Source organism: Carassius auratus, chromosome 4, assembly GCF_003368295.1.
Source record: "Carassius auratus strain Wakin chromosome 4, ASM336829v1, whole genome shotgun sequence".
Taxonomy (NCBI): domain Eukaryota; kingdom Metazoa; phylum Chordata; class Actinopteri; order Cypriniformes; family Cyprinidae; genus Carassius; species Carassius auratus.
Window position 1 is genome coordinate 1,040,975 of NC_039246.1, and position 22,842 is coordinate 1,063,816.

Here is a 22,842-nt window from a genome sequence, read left to right on the forward strand (position 1 = left end):
TGACACGTTCCAAAGTTTTCGGAAAGGAAAACGAAACAGCAGAAAGTACATTTCTTTATTTTGTAAAAGCTTTACAATTGTAATAATTTAGCAAAAACTTGAGAATTTTGAATAATGTCTTGCTCCTGTATAACCAACCAGCTTTGGTATTGTGCCAACACATCATAATTTTACTATATTGAAGCCTGTTCATTATCAAAATAAAATACAGTTAAAGGGTTACTAAACCGTAAACCAACCTTTTTTAGTTAATGATCTGTAAGAATGGGGCTTCATTAGTGCTGTTCATTGATTTGAGTAACTTTTTTGACATTTGAGTATAAAGTGTTTTAATTCTACAAAATATGGTGTAAAAACGTCTTGAGTGCTGCCCTCTTCAGGTTGAACAGTGGCTACTGCAGTTGATTTTTCCTATTGGATGTTGCGGTGGCAAGTGACGCAAGCAGTTTCCAGCTCACCACGCCCCTTGGCAGTATAAAACCATCTTGTTCATGTAGCCTCTGTAGTTATTTAGCATAGTTGTTAGTGTAACGTTAGTATTGTTAGAAGCATATTTAGTAGCATAGTATTGCATCAGTTAGGATAGCTTCAATTTGCCGTAGATTTATCTGTATTTAGTACTGTGGTCAGGATGGTACGTATGTGTAGTGTTGATTAGGCGCCAGTGGTTGCATGCACTTGGCCTGAAAGGCCGCGAGTTCCCGCCTAGAGCTGGAGTGTGCAAACAAATGTTTACACAGGATTGCTTCTCCAATGCAATCCAGGTGTAAATGGGCTTCTCCACACAGCTCGCGCTGAAAAGCGATGTAGTGCCTTACGCTGCTCCTCCTGCAAAGACTCCACCACCGCAGAGGCTCTTGAGGTGAGTGATCATATACGAATATATTTTAATATTAACACAATTTGTGATTTGTCTAAAGTTAAGCCTCTGGGGTCAATATATGGGCGTTTTGCTGGATTCTTTTCACATAGCAGCAAAATATGAATATCCCTACAGAGAGTTCGCGCTATTGACATTAACTCGATAAAACTAATCAGATTCATGTCATTTACGTCGTCTTACAACTTTGTGATGAATAATAGTAAAGTAATCATAATAATTCTGCTTATTGATAACAAATCTATTAATTTGTGCAGCCACCCAGTCCAGAGTGCCTAACAGGAGTGTGTGGTGTGACACAGGCACACACTGATGGAGCCTTTCACAGAGCGTCCCAGGGCATCAGGTGTCCACTGATGACTCCAGCTACCATCAAGACAGAAGTGTGAGTAGTAATGCCTTTAGGTTTTTATTTAGTCCCATTAGTTTTTTTTTAAATTTAGCTTTTACTTGTTTTAACATACTTTTGATTGATTGTCATTAAGTTATTTCTGATACATACACATTACATAACCATAATATGTTTATTTATGCTTTTATTTAAATTTGTTTTAACTTTTTCTTTTACAGAGTCTCCAATGAAGTGTCACACTACAAAGTGACTAAGTACATTGTTTATGCTTTTTTGAAGATACCCTGTCTGCACTCGGAATGTGATTGTTTCACAAACAACCATTGGGACACTTCTCCGTGTCAAACAGCACTGTGCTTACTGTGAGTACTCCAGTGATTGGTCGAGCCAGCCAATGGTAAACAATACACCAGCGGGAAACCTTAAAGCTCTGTGCAGCTGTTCTGTTCACTTGCTCATCGATAATAACATAGCGATGTCATATTTTCACGTCACCCCTCAGGTTATTATATGAAGCTGTATTTTATTTCTTATAGTTCTTGGATGCCTTCAAAATCCAGGGGATCTCGGAGTCGTGCTTCCACAAACATCAGGCCAAGCCCCTTATCCCAACCATAAACTGGCAGTGGAAGATTGATCAGGATGACGCTATTGAAAATGCCATTGCTAATGGAGCCGTGACTCTTGGTGTGGACATGAGAGCTGATTCACCTGGTAATAAATAACTCATTAATTATATGTATGTGTGTGTATATATATATATATATATATATATATATATATATATATATATATATATATATATATATATATATATATATATATATATTTATATATATATGGAACTGCTGTCAGGCTTTGTTGACGTTGGCTTTGTGCAAATTACACAATTGTAGGACATTCAGCAAAATATGGCAGCTACACCATGATGGATCTCAAAGCCAATAGGGTCATAGACATCCAACTAGTCCAGGTAAACAACTACACAATAAAAACATTTTGCTATGTGAATTACTATACATTGATCTAAGTATTTGTTTGTGTTTGCAGAGCAATGAAGTTGGAAAGAGCCAAGGAATGGAGAAGGAGGGATTTGAAAGAAGCCTGTCTCTTCTTGAGGAAAGAGGTGTTGTGGTCCAGTCTTTGGTGAGTCACACAGGGGTACAGAAGTTTATGAGGGAGCAAAAAAAGGACATTAGACACTTTTTCAACCCTTGGCATATGGGTAAAGGTTGGCATTTTGAATAGAACAAAAACAGAACAAGTATTTAAAACAGAAAATTTCAGTTAGAGTGGTAGACAATTATATTGGAAGATTACATAAAGTTAATATTTTAAGATGCCCCAAAAAGGTTAATATATCACAAACAATTTTTTATCATATAGCCCAATACTGAATCAGGGCTGCACAATACAGAATTTTTTTTTATATGCAATAAAATATACTTATTATAATTATAATGCTTAAAGTGTGTAAAACAAACTTAAATTGTCTTTAAAAATATATAACCTACATGTGTTTCACATTCTTTTTGTGTTATTTTTACATCAGTGTAACCCACGGGGTTCAGGTGATCATACATTAGGTTTATTTAACAACAGAAACTGAATAATTAAATGTAAAACTAAAACACTGCTTAGTTTTCACTGTAAAATATACTCTGACATTTATTAAAGCTACAAATGTTATTCAGCCAAGAGGAGTGAGGGATTTTCTCTGTCTTTTATTCATGACCCAGTTATTGTAACCCATTCCGATATGCATTTCACAGAATATACATGTGCGATATTTAACTGTTAATTTGTATGAACTGTGTTTTGTGTATAGTACTTATTAAATTAATCAACTGGACTTAACACTCTTGGTCTTGTCGTATTTCAAAGCTATACCTTCGGTATCTCCCTACAACACACATTCACTAGGATAATTCTTAATGGGATTTTTTCCCTTTCCTTTACATGACTTTTACTTTCATACCTTAAGTCATTTTTAAAACCAGTACTTTTACTTGAGTAAAAAGCTTGAGTTGATACTTCAACTTCTACAAAAGTCTTTTTAAATCCTAGTTTCTAATGAATGAGTAATAAAGGTAAATTATTTTGACCCCAGTGACTTTTGCACATTTTTTAAATTAGAATTTTAGAAATGTTTAGTTGTGAAATATGACAAACAATGAGCGTGTCTGGCTCAGAACCAGCCAAAGCACAAAAGTAGATATAAATTTAGAATTTAATCACATGACATTCTGAACATTTCAATCACACCAGTGTGATTGTACACATCAAGGTGTTACTTTACATTCAAAACTCTGATCGCATGTAACCAGCTTCTATCCAGTGTGAATCATCATGTGTTTTTTAAGGCTTCCTTTTTTATTGTAACTCTTCCCACACTGTTGGCAGGTGAAAGGGCTTTCTCCAGTGTGAAGTCTCATGTGAGCATTTAGGTTTGCTTGTTCATTGAAACTCTTTCCACACTGTTGGCACGTGAAAGGTTTCTCTCCAGTATGAATTCTTAGGTGGACATCAAGATGTTGTTTACATGTAAAACTTTTTCCACACTGAGAACATGTGTAAGGCTTTTCTCCTGTATGAATTCTCATGTGGTTTTTAACACTTGTCTTTCGAGTAAAGTTCTTTCCACACAGTTTGCAGGTGAAAGGCTTCTCTCCAGTGTGGATTCTCATGTGGACATCAAGTTTTTTCTTATGCGTAAAACTCCTTTCACATTCAGAGCATGTGTAAGGCTTCTCTGCAGAATGAATTTTCATGTGATTGTTAAGGCCTGATTTCCGAATAAAGCTCTTTCCACATAGTTTGCAGGTGTAAGGCTTTTCTCCGGTGTGAATTTTCATGTGCCTTCTAAGAGTTTCTTTAAGAGTAACACATATTCCACATTGATGGCAAGTAAAAGGCTTTTCTCCAGTGTGAATTCTCATGTGCCTTCTAAGACTTTCCTTAAGAGTAAAGCTTTTTCCACACAGTTTACATGTGTAAGGTTTTTCTCCAGCATGAATTCTCATGTGCCTTCTAAGAGTTACTCTAAGAGTAAAACTTGTTCCACATTGAGAGCATGTGTAAGGCTTTTCTCCAGTGTGAATTCTCATGTGGGATTTAAGGTCTCCAAACCTATTGAAACTCTTTCCACACTGTTGGCAGAGGAAACAACTTACATTTCCTGTCTTTTGAGGTCTTTTTTGTGTCTTTACAGTCTGAGAGCAATTAAAAGATTTTTTTCCAGTTATGAAATCACATGGTTTCTCAAACTGATCTTCCTCTTCATTTTCATTGAGCTCTTGACTTTCCTTTTTCAGTGATATCAAGTCTAAAGTGCAAAAAAAGAAGAAGACAAATGCAGATTAAAACCAGTTTTAATGGCACGAAAACCAACATGTATATTATATTTAATATGCACTAAGCTACTAAAAGAGGTATCAAATATAAAATCACAAAACCTCTTTTCAACGTTATTAACTTCACTTTCTTCAGGACGTTTCAGAAACATTTAAATTGGCAATTAACAAACCTCAAATAAGATTATTTAATTAAATCTGCCATTTATTTCTAAAATGTGAGAAAAAGTGTCTTCTCAACAATGTCCTTTTTTTATAGTAAGATTACCTGTCAGGATTTAAGCCCAATCATAGAACAGAAAGTGTGAATAAAGAGACAAGAATGGAGTGCCACAGGGCTCTGTATTAGGTCCTCTGCTTTCCCTGTGCTTCCCCTGAGGGACATTATTTAACTTTTATTCAAATAATAATCAAGCAGTCAATAAAGAAAAATCCCATTTACAAACAAAGCTTTGAATGGCTGAAAGTCGTCAGTACTTAAGCAATCTTCCACTGTTTAATCCATTTTTTCTTTTTCTTTTTATCACAGTCAGAAAAATTCTGGCTTAGATTTTTTTCTTTAATAGCCCCCATTAGAGAGTCAGGCTCTCTCCATTTAAGTCTAGACTTTTCAGTCAAACATACACGAAGTTATCTGTGACATCTCTGATCTTGAAATAGTTTAGAAACTAAATGATGCTAAAACATTTATGATTTAAATCCAAGATTGATTTCATATATACATGTCTTTGCTCTCAAGTGGATGAATATTTTGGTGCCAGCGCTGCCCACAGATGAACCACGGCTGCATAATTAACTGATAGAAATTAATGGTTTTCAATTTAGTTGAATGGTTTTACATAATATATTTGTTTAGGAAATATTTAGGAAGTATTCTTCCCCAAAATTATGAATTATTAATTTGTGGTGGAACAAACCGGATCCTAAACCTCCAAAATTAATTCAGCACCTCATATTGGTGGATACCCCACCTCATCCGCCGAGCTAAAATTAATATCTGATGATTAAAACTTTTACGAAATTCATGCCGCGTCTTCGTTAATAAGATGTGCACATAATGCATTTTTATGATGATGCAACAATGACCTGATTAGTAAATTCTGTCTTCTATCCCGAAATCTCAGCGAAAGTCTTGTAATCGCAACACACAGCAGCTCGTTATAGTGCAGACGAAACGCGCTGATGTAAAGCCACTTTGAAAGAGAGAAGACATCTGAATCACCCTACATCTCTGATTTAATCTGATAGTTTGTGTGGATTTATTTACTCATCTAATCTACATGCTACAATGAATAAATGGGTGCAGGAATTAGTAAAACTGTGATACAAACACACAATGCCAACTGAAATTCATGACATGATTAAATAGCCCATAAGTCTGTTATACAGAGATTCGTGAAACCAATTTCCATGACATTGCAAAACTTTTTCAGGAATTTCATGAAAAATTTCATGACTTTTCCAGGTTTTCCCATGAATGAACGAACACTAATAAAAGCAACTGTTAATGACTTTAGTTGGTTCCCCAATGTGATTGTGTGATTGCTCCCTCCTCTAATCACATGCGAGAACCATTTCCCCGCAATTTAGTAATTAACCACAGACAAATGCCCAACTTGGAAGAAGAACCTGCTCAGGTTCACTAGAATGCAGTGTTAGTATCCGTCTGGTCATGTGATCTCAATGTCACATAAAACTATTTTCATTTGGGACTCTCATATGACATTCTTCAAAAATATCATTCATTCATTCATTTCTGTAGAGCTGGACATTGTAATAAAGATTAAATGAGTGAGTTCAGCTTTGAGAATGAAAACTAACCTGTTTGTTCCTCAGTATCTTCTTCATGTTTGAGTCTGGATGTTTTTTCACTCTCTTCTTTAAAAAACTCCATCTTTGTTTGTGTCTCAGTATCTTCATGTTTGACTCTGAATGTTTCTTCAATCTTCATGTCTTCACTTTCTTCTTTAATAAACACCATCTTTGTTTGTTCCTCAGTATCTTCTTCACGTTTAACTCTGAATGTTTCTTCAATCTTCATGTCTTCTCTCTCTTCTTTAATAAACTCCATCTTTATAACCATATCACGTGGATCTCAGTCTCTTCAGCGGGAGTTTTTCTGTGGGTTTTGACACTTCATCCTGTTAAAAATGAGAATAATTAACAGAAAAAAAAAAAAATAAACTCTGGGTGTGTCTCAATCAGCTTCCAAGACAACACACTAGTGAGGGAGTCTGTAGGAGAGATAATCATAAAACAGCACTCAAATTCTTAAACTAAAACAGATATATGGGTCCTGTTATACAGTGAATTTTATGTCCCAATGATTTAATCATATAAGATATAGCTTAAATTGTATATTTAGGTCGTCTTTATCACTTAAACAGGGATAATAGAAATTATAAATACTATTTTGTATTTTACACACCGTTTCATTGATATATGCATTAAATTTTATTATGTCCTCAGTGCAAAGTAATCAACTTCAACAAGAAATATAAACCATGAAATGATAAAAATTCAAAATTTGTTTTGTGTTATAGACTAGGCTAAACTGGCTCTAATCATACATATTCATCATGTGAAAATATAGTTTTTTATTTATTTTATTTTTTATTTTCTTCAATAACCGTGTCTCTGAAGTCACTTTCCACCCTGTTAGCACATACTTTCTCGCCTTCCAAAATCGAATGCAATTTCATCGAGACCATTCTATAAAAGTGACTATTTATTTTTCCCACTGGAATTTATCTGTACAAAATGAGGTAAGCTTCAACTCTCAATCCTAACTTTTTTTTTTTTTTTTTGAAATTGTATCCTGCTTGTCCCACCCTTAAAGTTCCACCCTGTTAGGCTATGTTGTGGAGAATGTTTGTCCTTAAATTAAAAAAACAAAAACAAATCTGACATAATTATAAAAGTTATGTTAATCTTTAGAAGGTTAGCTACCTAAATGTTGATCACTTCATTAAGTTCATTAGCTCATTAGCTATGGCTAATTATAAATACTATTACTATAAATACTATAATAAGCTATGGCTAATTAGGTTTCAAATTTTCTACCCTGTTAGATTCCACCCTGTTAGGTCTACAAACCTAAAGCCTGGTTCACACCGGAGTTTACATGAAAAAAAAAATAATATAGTTTAACATTCAGATACATTGCAAATATGGAAACATTTGGATATGTGCAGAAGGAGACATGAGCAATAACCTGCAAATACATCTAGTCAAACCGCGCTCGCTCGTCCTCGTATCCACGCACTCATGCACTGTCACGATCTCCACTGCAAATGCAAGATTTAAACAAATAGCAAAAATTCTAAATAGAACATTTTGCAGAACAGGATCAAATAAAGTGCTGGTCATAACACTTGCGCTTCTTTAATTCTGTTTCGCTGGATTTCATTTGTGTTTAGTAGTGGAGCAACGGATCATCATTGATCCGTGATCCGTTCGGATAAATATCTTCGGTTCGGCACACGTGACCCGCGGATTGATTTATGAAAAAAATAAAAAAAACATTAGCAACACAGCTAGTAATGACAGCGTTCGGTTTTATTGTTGTTATCAATTAATACACTTCTTAATTACATTACATATTTTTACATTATTACAATATGTTGTCAATAAAATAACTTTATCAGTAAGTTTTGGCCCCTGCCTGATATCATCTACCCAATGTTCGCTTTCACCAGACATTTTCTTTAATGAGTCCCCAGCCAACATTGATATGTGGGCCCCATATGGGTTATACCTGGGCAGCATGGGTTCTATGTGGGCATGGGATGAAGACGGGCAATTTATGTGGGTCCCATGTGTTTTTCACAATGTGGGTCCCATATAGGTTTTACCATATGGGACCTTCATGGGATCTATATGGGCATGGGCTGAAGATGGGCAATTAACGTGGGTCCCATGTGTGATTCACAATGTGGGTCCCATTTAGGTTTGAACATATGGGACCTTCATGGGATCTATGTGGGCATGGGACACAAATGGGCAATTTACGTGGGTCCCATGTGTGTTTCACAATGTGGGTCCCATATAGATATGAGACATTTGTGGGATCTGTGTGGGCAAAACGATTTTCAGACTTAATTTTATCTTTACACCTTTAAACTATATTGGTTAAAAGCCACTTTTTAGGAATAAATATTGAAGATTGGCAATGGGATGAAGCACAAGAACAAGTTAATTCTTCTTCCATGTGTATACATCGACTTCACCTGTCTAAACAAAATCTCTCTAATATATTTTCCTCTGTAGACCCACTATGTGATAGGTGTGGTCTAACACCAGCATCATATATTTTGGAGTTGTCCTAAGATTGCTAATTATTGGATTTCAGTTTTTCAGTTGCTGTCAGAAGTGTTGGGAAAGCAGTTGGATCCAGACACAATTTTAGCAGCAGCATGTAAGCCTTTTATCAATTATTTTAATAAGAAAGCAGTAGTTGAATTCTAAGTACCCCCCAAACCCTTATTTTCTTTTTCCATACCCGGTATATTATTATGATATTAAATCTAGTGCTAAATCAGGATTTGTATAAAAGTGTAAAAAAATTGTATTGTAATGTTGTTTTGTTTTTGTGCCAACGTAAAAAAAAACGAATAAAGAGAATGTTTTTAAAAAGTATTTTAAAATTAAAATTATCAATATTAAAATGTTACCCTGCCTAAGCAAAAATACATTTTCCTTTTATTGCACACATGTTAGCAGGGACAACCCTTTTAAATTATTTTTATTTTAACTCTATAGTCTAGAGTAGAATTACTTCCTTTATACTCTCAAATGTTCTCACAACCTTCCGCTTGACAAAGTAGTGCTGTTGTATTAAAATTTGAGTTCGTTTTTATTTCACATAATATTATATCATATAATATCATATGTCAATGATCTTGGCTGAAAATAAGCGTACATTTAAATTTATAGTTGTAAAGATTTTAATATTAGCATAAAAGGAATTCCCGCGCTGCGCGCGGATACAGTCTCTTCTAAGCACAGTGGTGCGGCAGCACGGACGGCAGGAGTTCCTAACAGTCAGCAGCACTCAGCGGCCGTCACGGATCGGAAATAAGCAGGTAAAATGCATATTTTCAAGAAATGGATTAATTATCCACGGTTTCAAGTATTGGGAACATTGTTTTGAACGTTTAAATTACCGATAACATAATGTAGCCTTTAAAATTGTGATGTTTTATTTTTTTTTCTGGCCGCGTTATCGTTAAAAATGTCTATAAAGGCTTTAAGCATGTCGTTTTTGTTGACTTAAAGGTGTAGTTTTGTTCTTGTCTGCCATTAATGAAGTAGGATTCTCGGTTGTTGTTCATTTATGCTTCACTTTTTATGCATTTTGTGGCCGTCTTGCCTCCATTTTTACCACCTGAGTGGTAACTGAATTTCCACACAATTTATAGTATTAACCGCGTTTGAATGGCAAAATACTTAGTTTTTAATACATTTGAAGTAACTTGCTCCTAAAAACGGCAGGTGGGGTGGATTTCAAACAGTTTTGAGTCTACCATTGTTAAGGCTTTTCTGTGCGCGCAGGCCGTAGACAGACCTAGGTCATCCGTTCCATACCCAGACAGCAAGCCAACATTGAATAAACATTGTTTTTCCATCTGAATCATCATTATGGTTGATATTGAAATTTCAATGCAAAATAAATGTTGAATCACCATTATCATATCGATGAAAACCTGATGTTATTAATGTTGATGGCAACAATATTGGAACAACATTGATCCATAGTTATCTTTATGATTGATTAAGCATTGATATTTGGTTACCGGGTCCCTGAATGTGTTGAAAAGTAATTGATTTATAGTGGACAGAGAAAGGATGCGGTTGTTGAAAAGTCATCGAAATATAGTTGACCGGGAAATATGATAGAAAATGCATCGAAATATAGTTGACCAAGAAATATGATAGAAAGTGCATCGAAATATAGTTGACCAGGAAATATGATAGAAATTGCATCGAAATATAGTTGACCGGGAAATATGATTGAAAATCCATCGATTTTTGGTTGACCGGGAGATCAACGGGTGGTATACCCAACGTACTGCACCGGACACAGCTCATTTCTGGACCCTTGGCACAAGCGTACAGGTAAGCTTGCTTAATGTTCGATATGAACCCAGACAGCACAGGCACACGGTGTGTTTTTATACAGTCTATGGGCAGCTGAAGAGACTGGCTCATTTTCAAATAATGTTACCGTTAACTTGTTTAGACAACGGTCACGGTAAATTAATGTTAAAGCCTTGAGTTTCCAGCAGTATCTCGGAGGGAAAATGTAAAAGCGGTTTATTAAAGAGAAGTCCTGACTCCTTTATCGTCGTGTTTTTCACTCTTTTACAGGCTGCCAGAAAGAATCCGTCTCTATAGTGAGTGATTATTGAATGAGGCTGTACATTATAAATGTAATGTTTTAACTCGAGATGTTTGTTTGTGTGAATGCTGTGTGTGCGGTGAGTTCTGCGCGAGCGGGGAGCAGAGTTGCCATGGAAACGGCGGGGCGTCAACAAAAAAAACCGTTACTGGCAAGCAGTAATCTCCGTCTCTCGCTGCGGTTTACGCTGTTTTAGGTAAGTTTAGTCGCTAAAATCACACAAATATGATATACAAATGTTTCTGACACGTTTCTTACTTGTTATTGACATGTTTCAATTAAATTTATTTTATAGAAATGGTTTAGTGTCTTCGAAAAAGTCCGTTAGCATCTATCTTAGCAGTTTTCAGGTAATGTTAGGCTAATTTTGAGCTCTTTTTGATGAAACTCTGGGCTTTTCATCAAATCGTCGTGTGTGTGAGATATTTTGATGGCTCTGTGAATGTTTTGCTGGTGATTTGTCTGTTTTTTTTTTTTTTAGAAAAGGCTGATTTACTGAATCGATGACGTCACTTACACTGAGAGTGTAACGTTAATCGGCTGAAAACAAGTTCACATGAGTTTTGATATTTCATGATAAACAGATATTAATACAAATTGTTCTGTGATTTCAGGAGGACAGAAAGAAACTATACAGAACAAAGTGAAACTCCAAGATTTTTGAAAAGAAAATTGGTGAAATATATTCTGAAAAAGGCATATTAATGTATTTCATGAGCTTCTTCAGTAAATCTGTATTTCTAAGTCAGTATCTCCCTTCAGAAATGTTGCTGAAGGGAGATACTGACTTAGAAATACAGGTGAACTCATGAAAAGAAGCTCATGAAATACTCATGAAAGAAGCTCATGAAATACATTAATATGCCTTTTTCAGAATATATTTCACCAAATTTAAGAAGTCCCTGACATCAAAACGTAAGTCACACTCATCCTAAAATTAAAAATATAGATTCTGTTATTTTAAGATTATATTATTAGTAGTAGAATTTGTATATTACATATGTTATTATTGTTGTTATATATATTATTCTGTCTTTTATCTGCATTTTACCTCTGCTTTATCTTGTTTCCTTCTAATGAACCTGGAACTGCAGAGTAAATATTGTTGTCTCTGTGTCAGATGGCTTGTTTTGTTCCTGGACTCTTCAGTGATGATGAGCAGAGTCTGAGTGAACCTGCTGTCAGACAGTAAGTACCCTGAGTACCCTGGGGTTTCAGTCAGGGCCTTCAGTAAACAACTGAGTCAAACAAAATCCTTAATGGTTAATATTTACTAGTTAATATATTATTAATCACTTATAAATCATTGAAATGTCAACATTGTACTATTATCTCAATAAACATTATAAATAATTTACAAAGCTTTCTGCACCCCCTAATCTAAAGTGTAAACTACTCATCAGTTGTACTCATCGGCTTTCATTTGCTTTTGGATGTTTGCGTCGCAAGTGATACAGAATTGTACTTGCACAACTATTGTACTTCATTTTAAAACCCAAACCCGGACCTCTGACAAGCCAGGCAAAAGTTCTACCACTGAAACATTTGAGCTGACAAACAGATATATTGTAGCTTGATATTCACTATAGGAAGAAAGTGCAGCATAAAAAAATAGCATATTTTAGCATTCAAATCCCTTTAACATTTATGGTGATCTGAGAGGCCGGGGGAGTCCAGTTAATGGGGCGTAATTCATTAGCTTTAATGAGAATTGTATATTTTATAGGCCTACATTAAAGTGTATTTCGTTTTTTATATTTTACATTTATTTCTTGAATGCTACTATTACATCAACTGTAGCTGAAAAGAATAAACCACTGTATATTTAATTTGTATATTATGTTGTTTATATTCTTTTTTTTATTTTTTTAATAACAGATTGGTTACCTGAGTACATATGTATAAAGTACAGTCACACTGTATGATTGTGAATTTTAATTGCTGTTTTTAACAGAGATTTTTGTCTTTTCTGTTCTTTTACAGATCACTATTGCACACCAAGTAAGCAAAACAACATTTTTGATTTCATTTTATTTTATTTCTGCAAACAACTTGCACCGCTTGCAATTGGTTTTCCAGCCCAAAACCTCATCAAAAACTGAATGCAACGGTTTTTGTCTATGATTATTTTGTCAAAACATCTTTTGTCTATGGTAACTCTAATCTACATTAACTATTTAATTAGTATCCAGTTATTTATATTAAATTTGTGGAGTTAACAACTACTTCTGAACCAATGAAATAATAAACATAAAAATTTTTGAGTCAATTGGCCTCATACATTTTCCTTATGAAAGAGGTCACTGCAAGCTAATCCTTTTTGCCTCCCTTTAATTCGAATACATCCATGAACAGGCAGTTTTGAAAAGTGCTTTGAATATAGGGGAAATATGATCTAGCCTACAACACGAGGACTTATTGCCTTATCCGATCATTGAAAAATCATAGGCCTAGGCTACTGAATTTGTTCAAATGTATGTTCTGTTTAACTTAAATGCTATATTTGTTTTGCATTGTGATTTTATTTTCTGTTTTAGATGCTCTTACTCAGCAGATGGGGACAGTTACCATCACCCAATTTTCACCCAAAAGTGGTTGCGCTATTCGCCAGACCGGGCAGGAGGGACTGGACGACAACTTATGCAGGCATCAGATGACAATGAAGTGTAAATAAAGAGTAGAGAGGCTAATAAACATAAATTTGATTTTAAATAGTGTGGTGTGTTCTGTGTTTTATACAAGATTTTAAATGTTCCATTAATTTTTTACATCCTGGCTGTAGATAAAGCAGGCTATTTAATTTATGGCATTACATTTAAAATTAACATTTTAAAACGATTGAAATTCCATTGAAATCACGTTGATCCTTGGTTCAGTTGAAATTTCAACATTGTTTCAATATTCCTGATAATTGAAATAGCATTGAAATTCCGTTGATCTATGGACAGAATTTCAACATTGTTTCAATATTAAATCAGGGTGCAAAATGATGTTGAATCAACATCAGAGTTCGATGTTGATTCAATGACTTAATGTTGACAACGGGATGTTGATTCAGCATAGTTTCAATGACTGTTTGCTATCTGGGTAAGGTTTACCACTTAGCGTGGCTGCTATGTTGATGGCCCGCTACTGCGCAGTAATGTGCTCATGCTTATAATGGGGAGGGACTTCGATATCAGTTGTTATAGAAATTTTTAAAGTATTACTATACCAGCAATATCCTGCAAGCATTTTGTGAACTTTTGAGCAGATTAAAGCATTTATGATTGGCCATTGTTTTCATGTGCTCAACAGATATCTCTGTGATTGGGTACAATGATCACCGATTAATGTTATTCACTGAGCACTTACACAGACACACGGGAGCATATGAAAGCCACATCTGTCAGCGGATCCCTAATATATCTGCTCATAGACAGATCCTCTGAAATGCTGCTTTCAAATTGTCCTGTGTATATCGGTGTAAGTGCTCAGTGAGGAGGGTGAAGCGATGATTGTAGTATCAGACATATGTTAAATGCATGAACTCAAGTGCTGGAAATGCTGGTATCGCCACATTTTGGTCATTGGAAATGCGCTATATAAATAAAAATAATAATTATTATTATTATTAAAATGATTACTATTATAAAAGAATATCAGTTCCGAAGTAGGTACTATTGCCAACGCTATAAAAAAGAGAAAATCTCAAATGAACTTCATGTTCTGAGATTACTCTGCAGATGAACTGATTTATGCATGTCATCTACAAATGATTTTGTTTGTGTTTGTTCTTAGGCTGCAAAGGTAGCAGATTTTGGTGGTTCTTCACTGGATGATGCTACGAGGAGGATGATGAGATTCCGGATTTCAAATGAATTGGCGATCCAGTACAATCTCTTTGGCCGTCTTGGCAAGAAAAGATTTTCGTCTTTGACGTCATATGTGGTAAATGTGTTTTTAATGTTATTTAATGTAATTGAATGACATAATTTTCATTTTTGGGTGAACTATCCCTTTTAATATATCAACCTAGGAGTAAATGCAAAAGTAAAAAGCATTGAATAATGTGTTTCTTGTATTTCATTTAAACATGTCTATGAAAGATTGTATTGCTGTACTGTACAAATAATAATAATAATAATAATAAAAAAAAATCACAAAGCTGAAAAAGCATTTTCAGGAACAATGTTTGGATTTGAAATCAAAATAATGGATAAATGTACTGTCTGTAGTAAACAGCCACGGATCAGTTGTAGACTCCTGTGTGAAAGCACAAGGAGATTCTGTGCTGCTTCTGCACAATTACATACTGCACATAATCTGCGTACACACTGCAAACGGAGTATGTGTGAACCTGGTGTAACACTGCCTCACATACAGCTTATGAAATCAGGCTTGTGCTGTCTATAAGCTATTGTGCAACAATTTCATGAATGTCAAAACAAAAATGCAGTGCATGATTAAACATTTAGGCGAGATAAATATATATATTTTAAAATGTCAAAAAAATAAAATGCCCCCTCATCCCTCTAAAAAGAATCACCTAAGAGAGTAATTAATTTCAGGCCCTCAATACATGGCTAAAAATCTTGATTGGATCATCAAAGTTATATCTTGATAAAGCTTGTAATGTATGTAAAGCATGAGTTTTTTACTATTTGGCTTAGTCATTCTCTTATCTACAGCAGTAAATATTAACATATGGGTAACACTATTTTACAGTGTTTGTAACATTTTACGTATTGTTGAAATAAACTGCACATTAATTTAGTTCATTTAGTTAATTCATCATATACTTAGCCTCCTGTCAGTGCAAACCTACAAAAAATTAATTTCAGTGGAGGGACAGAAGACAAATCAATTTTGTTTAGAAGACGAACAAGTTTTAGGGGTTTGGGACAACATGAGAGTGAGTTAATTACAATTTTCATTTTGGGGATAACTTACATTTTAATACTGTAGTAAGTAAAATGTTGTTAATTAACATTACTAAGTAGTGATATGTACACCTACACTGTGACAAGGACACTATAAAATAAAATGTAAACCAAGTTTAAAGCTGGACATTTCATATGATTAAATGTGTAAACTTTTGTTTTTATAGGTGGACTGAAGAAGAACACAATGACCAAGACTGTGAACCAGAAAGACTCTCAAAATGGTTCACGGGGGCTAGAAACAGGGGCGGAAAGAGAGCAATCAGGTCACAGCAGTCTTCAGGACTGTGATCAGTTTTGTGTGTCCATCCAAACAAATTGTTGAGACCAAGTATTTTAATACTGTATTGTAAGTTGAACAGTTTTTGTGTTTTATGTTGTCGTTGAAGTGTTTAAAAGGGATTGTTCACCCAAAATATAAAAATCTTTTCTCTCTCTTCTATTGATTTAAACCAGTGGTGTCAAACTCTGATTCTGGAGGGCAGAACTTGGTTCCAACCCTAATTAAAAGTACCTGATCCAGCTAAACAAACCCTTCAGGATTATTTTAAAACTAGATGTAATGTGTGTTGGAACAGGGTTGTAACTAAAATACGCAGGGCTGTGGCCCTCCAGGGGTTTGACACTGCTGCTTTAAACCCCATAAGCCTTTCATTCATCTTTGAAACACAAGTGATGTTATTAATTAAATTAAGGTATTTCTGTCTCTCCATATAAAGTCTATTCATGAATTTTCATATATATATAGTACAGAACAGACCAAAAGTTTGGACACACCTTCTCATTCAAAGAGTTTTCTTTATTTTCATGACTATGAAAATTGTAGATTCACACTGAAGGCATCAAAACTATGAATTAACACATGTGGAATTATATATGGAATTATATACATAACAAAAAAGTGTGAAACAAATGAAAATATGTCATATTGTAGGTTCTTCAAAGCAGCCACCTTTTGCTTTGATTACTGTTTGCACACTCTTGGCATTCTCTTGATGAGCTTCAAGAGGTAGTCACCTGAAATGTAGGGGTGGTTAATCTGTCTGATTTCCCGATTCGATTCGATTACGATTATTGAAGTCCCGATTCGATTACAGTCGATTTTCGATTATTAACGATTCTCGATTAGCGATTATTGATTTTCCATTTCACAACAGTAAGTAGTAAACAAACTGTGTAAATCATTACTAATAAATGGTAGAAACAAACCGAATGCATGTAGTGGTTGGGATTTTCAGTTTTCTACATGCAGCAGGCACTCTGATTCCATGTATGGGGCACATATATATTATTCATATGACACACAAACACAAGTAGACAAGACCTTTTTAGTTCAAAATCTATGCCCCGTGTCGCATCGCCTCTGCTTCTGCTATGAGCAGCGCGGCCAGATCTGCCTCGCGCACGCGCTGAATGTGCACAGCTCGGACTATTGTCAGTGTCATTGCTACTCTCCACCTTGCCTCCTAACTGTCCTATGAATACTTCGACCTCGTCTAATATACCCAGAGGCATTAGACAAAGTCTCCACTACAATACTGTCGCCGCGATTGCGGAGAAGTGCGGTCAGAAGACAAATATACATGTCTAGCGCGGAAAAAATCTTGCGCCTCGTCCCCGCAACAATAACACGCCTGCTAATTTTGCAATGAACACTCCGACCCCTGCAAACATTGTTCACATTTCTGACATTTGGCAAAGGACAATTTACATTGGGCAAAGGATTCACCGTTTGTACTTGGTGTAGGGCTATACTTTCACTTTCAGTATCACCGTCATCTTCTGAATGCAGATATTCCCCTTCAGAGTCAGTGTCCGCGAATAGAAGTCCAAACACTTCATTGCGGGTTTATTGAAGCTTTATTGATGCCATTAGATAATAATAATAATAATAATGATAATAATAATAATCTAATGCCAATACTCGCTGACGTTGACAACATTGGTCAGATAAAATGGCTCACTCTCACACTAGCTCCGCTTTTTTTCGCACTGATTCAATGCGCTCTCGAAGATTTTGTTAATGAGTATGACGTTTTTTTGAGTCAGAGATTAAGTATTACATGTCTGCGATCTGGTGCAGGGGAGGTCGCGTGAAATTTGACACCCTATTTGACAAAATCGGCCGTTTTATTCAGTGCCGTAACTCGACCCTGGCACCAAGAGGGCTAGAGCTCCTGCCATGAAAACCAAAATGAATCCACTCGCTTGCTTTGAGCCCAGATGGAGCTGGGTGGATCGGTTGGTTGCTCGTTCCTGTTTTTTCTATTTTACACACCTGCTCTGGCTGCTTGCTAACTGGAACTGGGCGCGTTCGTGACGTTCAACTCCCGGTATAAATTGTTCACAAAATAAAATAATGCAAAAAAAAAAAAAAAAATCGATTTTTGAAAATTTAATAATCGATTCATACTCGTCCATAACATAATCGCGATTAATCAATAATCGATTTTTTTCACCACCCCTACTGAAATGGTCTTCCAACAGTCTTGAAGGAGTTCCCCGAGAGATGCTTAGCACTTGTTGGATCTTTTGCCTTCTGTCTGCGGTCCAGCCACCCCTAAACCATCTGGATTGGGTTCAGGTTCATAGTCATGAAAATAAAGAAAACTCTTTGAATGAGAAGGTGTGTCCAAACTTTTGCTCTGTACTGTGTGTGTATATATGTGTATATATATAATATATGTATGTATATGTGTTTTTTTATTATTTTTTATCTTACATACGTTTGGTTATGTAAAACCAGCTGTTGGGATAGTATCACCTTGTTTTAAAATAAACTGGTAATTTTGGTGTTTAACACTTGGTTTTAATTTTGGTGTAGAAAAACTTATATTGAAAATGTCTAAATTATAATAAAGTGCTTGATATACTGAACTTTTAAATTGCACCTTTAATATAATTTTATTTATTTTTTTGTAGATGAATGACCAGTGGAATAGTCAAGAAGATGTATTATTATGAATGTTGCCCAGTTTAGCCCCACTTTATGACATTTATATGGGCTAATTCATACAGGGCCCACATGGAACCCATGGACAAACCCATCTGGGCCCCATGTTTAAAGTCATATGGGGCTCACGTTGGCCCCACAGCTGTTGTGTTGCCTGGGTCATATGTGGGACAAATATGGGTCTTATATGTGTTGCCCAGTTGGGCCCCACATTAGCCCCAGTCAGGCCCCACCTTTATTTTGTTGTATGGGTCATAAGTGGGACCAATATGGGTCTTATATGTGTTGCCCATTTGGGCCCCACATTAGCCCCAGTTAGGCCCCAGTTGGGATTCATATGGGTTAATTCAGATAGGGCCCACATGGAACCCATGGACAAACCCATGTAGGCCCCATATTTACAGCCCATATGGGGCCCACATGGGCCCCACGATAGAATGTTGGCTGGGTCACACCGTCACACTTTGCAGGCACGCAGTAATGGAAGCAGGCAGGATAGGGCAATAATGTCGTTTGAAAACATTGCAGGTGCGTTTTAAAATAAAACAACAAACACTACGAAACCATTTTTTTTTTAAAGGCACATTCAGCGGACTCCTTGATGGGAAACAGTCAACAAAGTTTTACAGCATTAAGGTTATTAATTGATCGTTCATTTAAACGACGATCGATCATAGAAATTATCGAATATTGACATCCCTAAATACAAATGAGTTGGATGGAAAACTGGTTATTGTCTGCATCAAACCATGCTCCCGAACAAATGTGATTCACCTTTCTGGGCAGCTCCAGGACAGCTGTCTCTCCGAGCACAGTGCTGTCTGTGAGCGGGGCGGAGTAACGTCAGAGACAATTTACTAAAGTTTCGCTGCAGTGTTTGTGAGAGCTGCCAACTTCTCCTCCCCATTTACAGAGTGAAATTCCCTGACTACCTTTATCTCTCAGGTCTGTTGTTGAATCTTCCAAAAGTTTTGGCTTGGGTTGCTTCACATGCAGCGGCAGCACTTTCCACTGCACCAATAACACGGGGCTGCCCGCCGACGTGCCTGACTAATCGCCACTACTAAACACGGATATGGGCCGTTGCCAATATATTCAAAAATTATATATATCTATATAGACTTCTATTAGCAAAGTTAAATGTTTGCTATACTTTTGTCTTATTTTGTGAGGCGAGGAGCATAAATATATATATATATGTATGTGTGTGTGCGTGTGTGTGAGTGAATTTAAGCATTTTTTTATTATTATTTACAATCCTCTTTGCAGAAATGGCACAAAAAGGACCTTTTCTTAATAATTAAGACATATTCTATTCATAAATAATTGTTTTGTTATTGTTTTTCAAATAAAATAATAATAAGATTGCATAAGGGACATACACTATCCAAGAAAAGCTCATTATTGTTTAACATTTACATTATTAACATGTTGTTCATAACTAGCAGGAATATATTCGTGGCCAGTGTCTGAACAATCTACCAATAATTTTTTTTTTTTTAGACTAATATCAATTCCTAATAGTTAAACATGTCTCTATTTTGGTAGAATGCACCAGAACATTTTTTCCAACACTTGTGAAGCCACAATGTTACTGCATACCAGGAATGACCCATATATAAGGTTCAATTTTGTATTTGTTAACTTTGTAGGGAATTAAAAATATATATATATATTATTATTATTAGACTGAAAAATGTACAGTTGGCTTGTAAAAGTCGTCATCACACACGTTTGTGTTTGTTGTTCTCGTTGTTTTAGCGCGAGATTAAGTGATTCGAGAGCTTTGAATCACTGAATCATTTTGCGAATCGATTGATTCAGTCAGTCAGTCGACTGGGAGGTTCATAAAGGTCCGTTTTTCATCACTAGCCGTTAGTGACTGAATTCGTGTTCAGATAAACTGATTCAAGAGACACGAGAAGAGAAATGAGACCCACCGTGTCTGTTACTCGTGCAGATGCGCTTTACTCACACAAAATAACTTAATACCACTAGATAAAACATACTAGCATTTCATTCGCTAATTGTTAATTGCGCGTTTTACATATAATTCTCTAAACGAGTCCTGTTGATTTAAACACACTTTAAACGGTGAAAAGCACAAACCTTCAGCTGAATCACAGACGCAGGAGTACGGCGCCGCCCAATGACGTCACCTCTCCACACCAAAATAAAAGTCAAATTTAAATTATAAGGTTTATTTGGAATTGCAGAATTCAAACCCCCAAAGATTTCAATATCGTTAAGCTGTACATGTAGTCTTATATCTAAATGCAAGGAACTGTGAAGTCGTTTCAATTAATTATAAAGTACAGTGCATTTGTGACATTCTCAATCAAAAATAAACTTAAAATTACAGGATAGGGAATTACTTTTAAATATTGCAAATTCATTATAAATCTGTAGATCAAAATTACATTTGTGTTTGCGAAGAGATTTAACTAATTGGTTTATTAATTGAAAACTAAAATGTCCATGTATTCATCTTATTCCATCTCAGCTTCTCACCCAGAACATAAACACAATAAATACATTTTCAGCTTTATTTAGCTCATTTCAGTTATTGGAAATTGATTTCTAAACATAATTTTCCTCCCCATATGAGCCCACTATGAATATCAGATACACACGGAAAATAAACAAATCTGTCTTCTATGAGGTCTGGATGGAAAGATACAATTTCTATATTAATTTTATTGTAATTTTACAAATCTTTTTATTGCAAATCTTTATACACTGAAAAACAAGAACAAGACAATTCCAGATTTCACTTCACATTTAAACACAACCAACATAACATTAGACATCAGTGACGTTTATGTTTTTGGTAGGGAATTTACAGACATTTCCAAATTATTGAGATGCATTTAGCTTCATGATTAACTTGATGATGATTATTTTCTCCCCTTCCATTCTGGCGATGTTTGTGTCTCTGTATAGTTGTCCATTCATATACAGTTCATCTGTGACAAATGATGCTCTTTTTCCCTTGTTTCAATGTTGTTTCATGATTGGTATGGGTCTTTTTCGTCTTTCCTGTATTTCTTGCAGAAAAATGAAGCGCAAATATGTCTTCTACGTTGTACATACAATTTGATTTAAACTAAAATAACATATTAGTGTAGTGCGGCAGACACAGAATAGCATACTCTACGTGTTTCTCAAAGTCAAGGATCTTCGGAAGCCAGAATTTCAAGGATGCTACGTCAGTGACATCCGTCGAAGGACCGTTCCAATGTCGAGGATCCTCGGAATTTCAACCAAGGACTGAGACAAAGAGTATAGAAGCCAAGAGGCGAAACTCAATAGAACGCTCCATTATGGACTGAAAACTGAAGTAAAACGGCGAGAAATAATGGGAGTCAATGGCACTGAAAAACTTAACATAACAAAAACTTAACATAACTGAATTTTTTCTATGCCGTCATATCTAAATATGAAAACAATTTAAAATACATTAATGAGGATGACCGACGTTAAATGACAGAAAATATACGTCTATATGTCTGTTATGCATGGCCTAATTACCCTTAGGAAAATAGTATTTTGGGAAAAAAATATTACTATAGAAGTACTATAAGACTACTATAGAAATACTATAGCGGCTCTAGGATATTATAGAGGTATTACAGAACATAACATACTTCTGTGATGTACTGTAATACCTCTATAATATTTTTAAGCTGCTATAGTATTTCTATAGTAGTCTTATCGTACTTCTGTAGTATGTCCCAAATTACTATAGGCCTAGTATTCCTATAAGATTACTATAATATTTTGTCCCAAAATACTTTAAGATTCCTATAGTACTTTTTCGTAAGGGTATGTCCCCCACCGAATCGGCTTCATAAGCCTACCACTTACGGTTTGCAAAAAATACAATTATAAAATTACTGCAAACCTTTAATCTATCAATATTTATGTTCTACTGTATTATGCATTTTCCTTGTTATATGAATAACAGAAATTCATGAAATAA

General features: G+C 35.4%; 1 protein-coding gene across 1 annotated transcript; it reads right to left on the reverse strand.

The window, feature by feature from the left end:
• Positions 1-3,444: 3,444 nt before the first annotated feature.
• Positions 3,445-21,026, reverse strand: LOC113066523 (gastrula zinc finger protein XlCGF52.1-like). Its single transcript, XM_026238406.1, has 3 exons — positions 20,970-21,026; positions 6,407-6,726; positions 3,445-4,557 (listed from the first exon to the last, which is right to left on the reverse strand). The coding sequence occupies exons 2-3, from the start codon at positions 6,666-6,668 to the stop codon at positions 3,563-3,565; spliced, it is 1,257 nt and encodes a 418-aa protein (XP_026094191.1). The 5' UTR covers positions 6,669-6,726; positions 20,970-21,026; the 3' UTR covers positions 3,445-3,562.
• Positions 21,027-22,842: the final 1,816 nt, after the last annotated feature.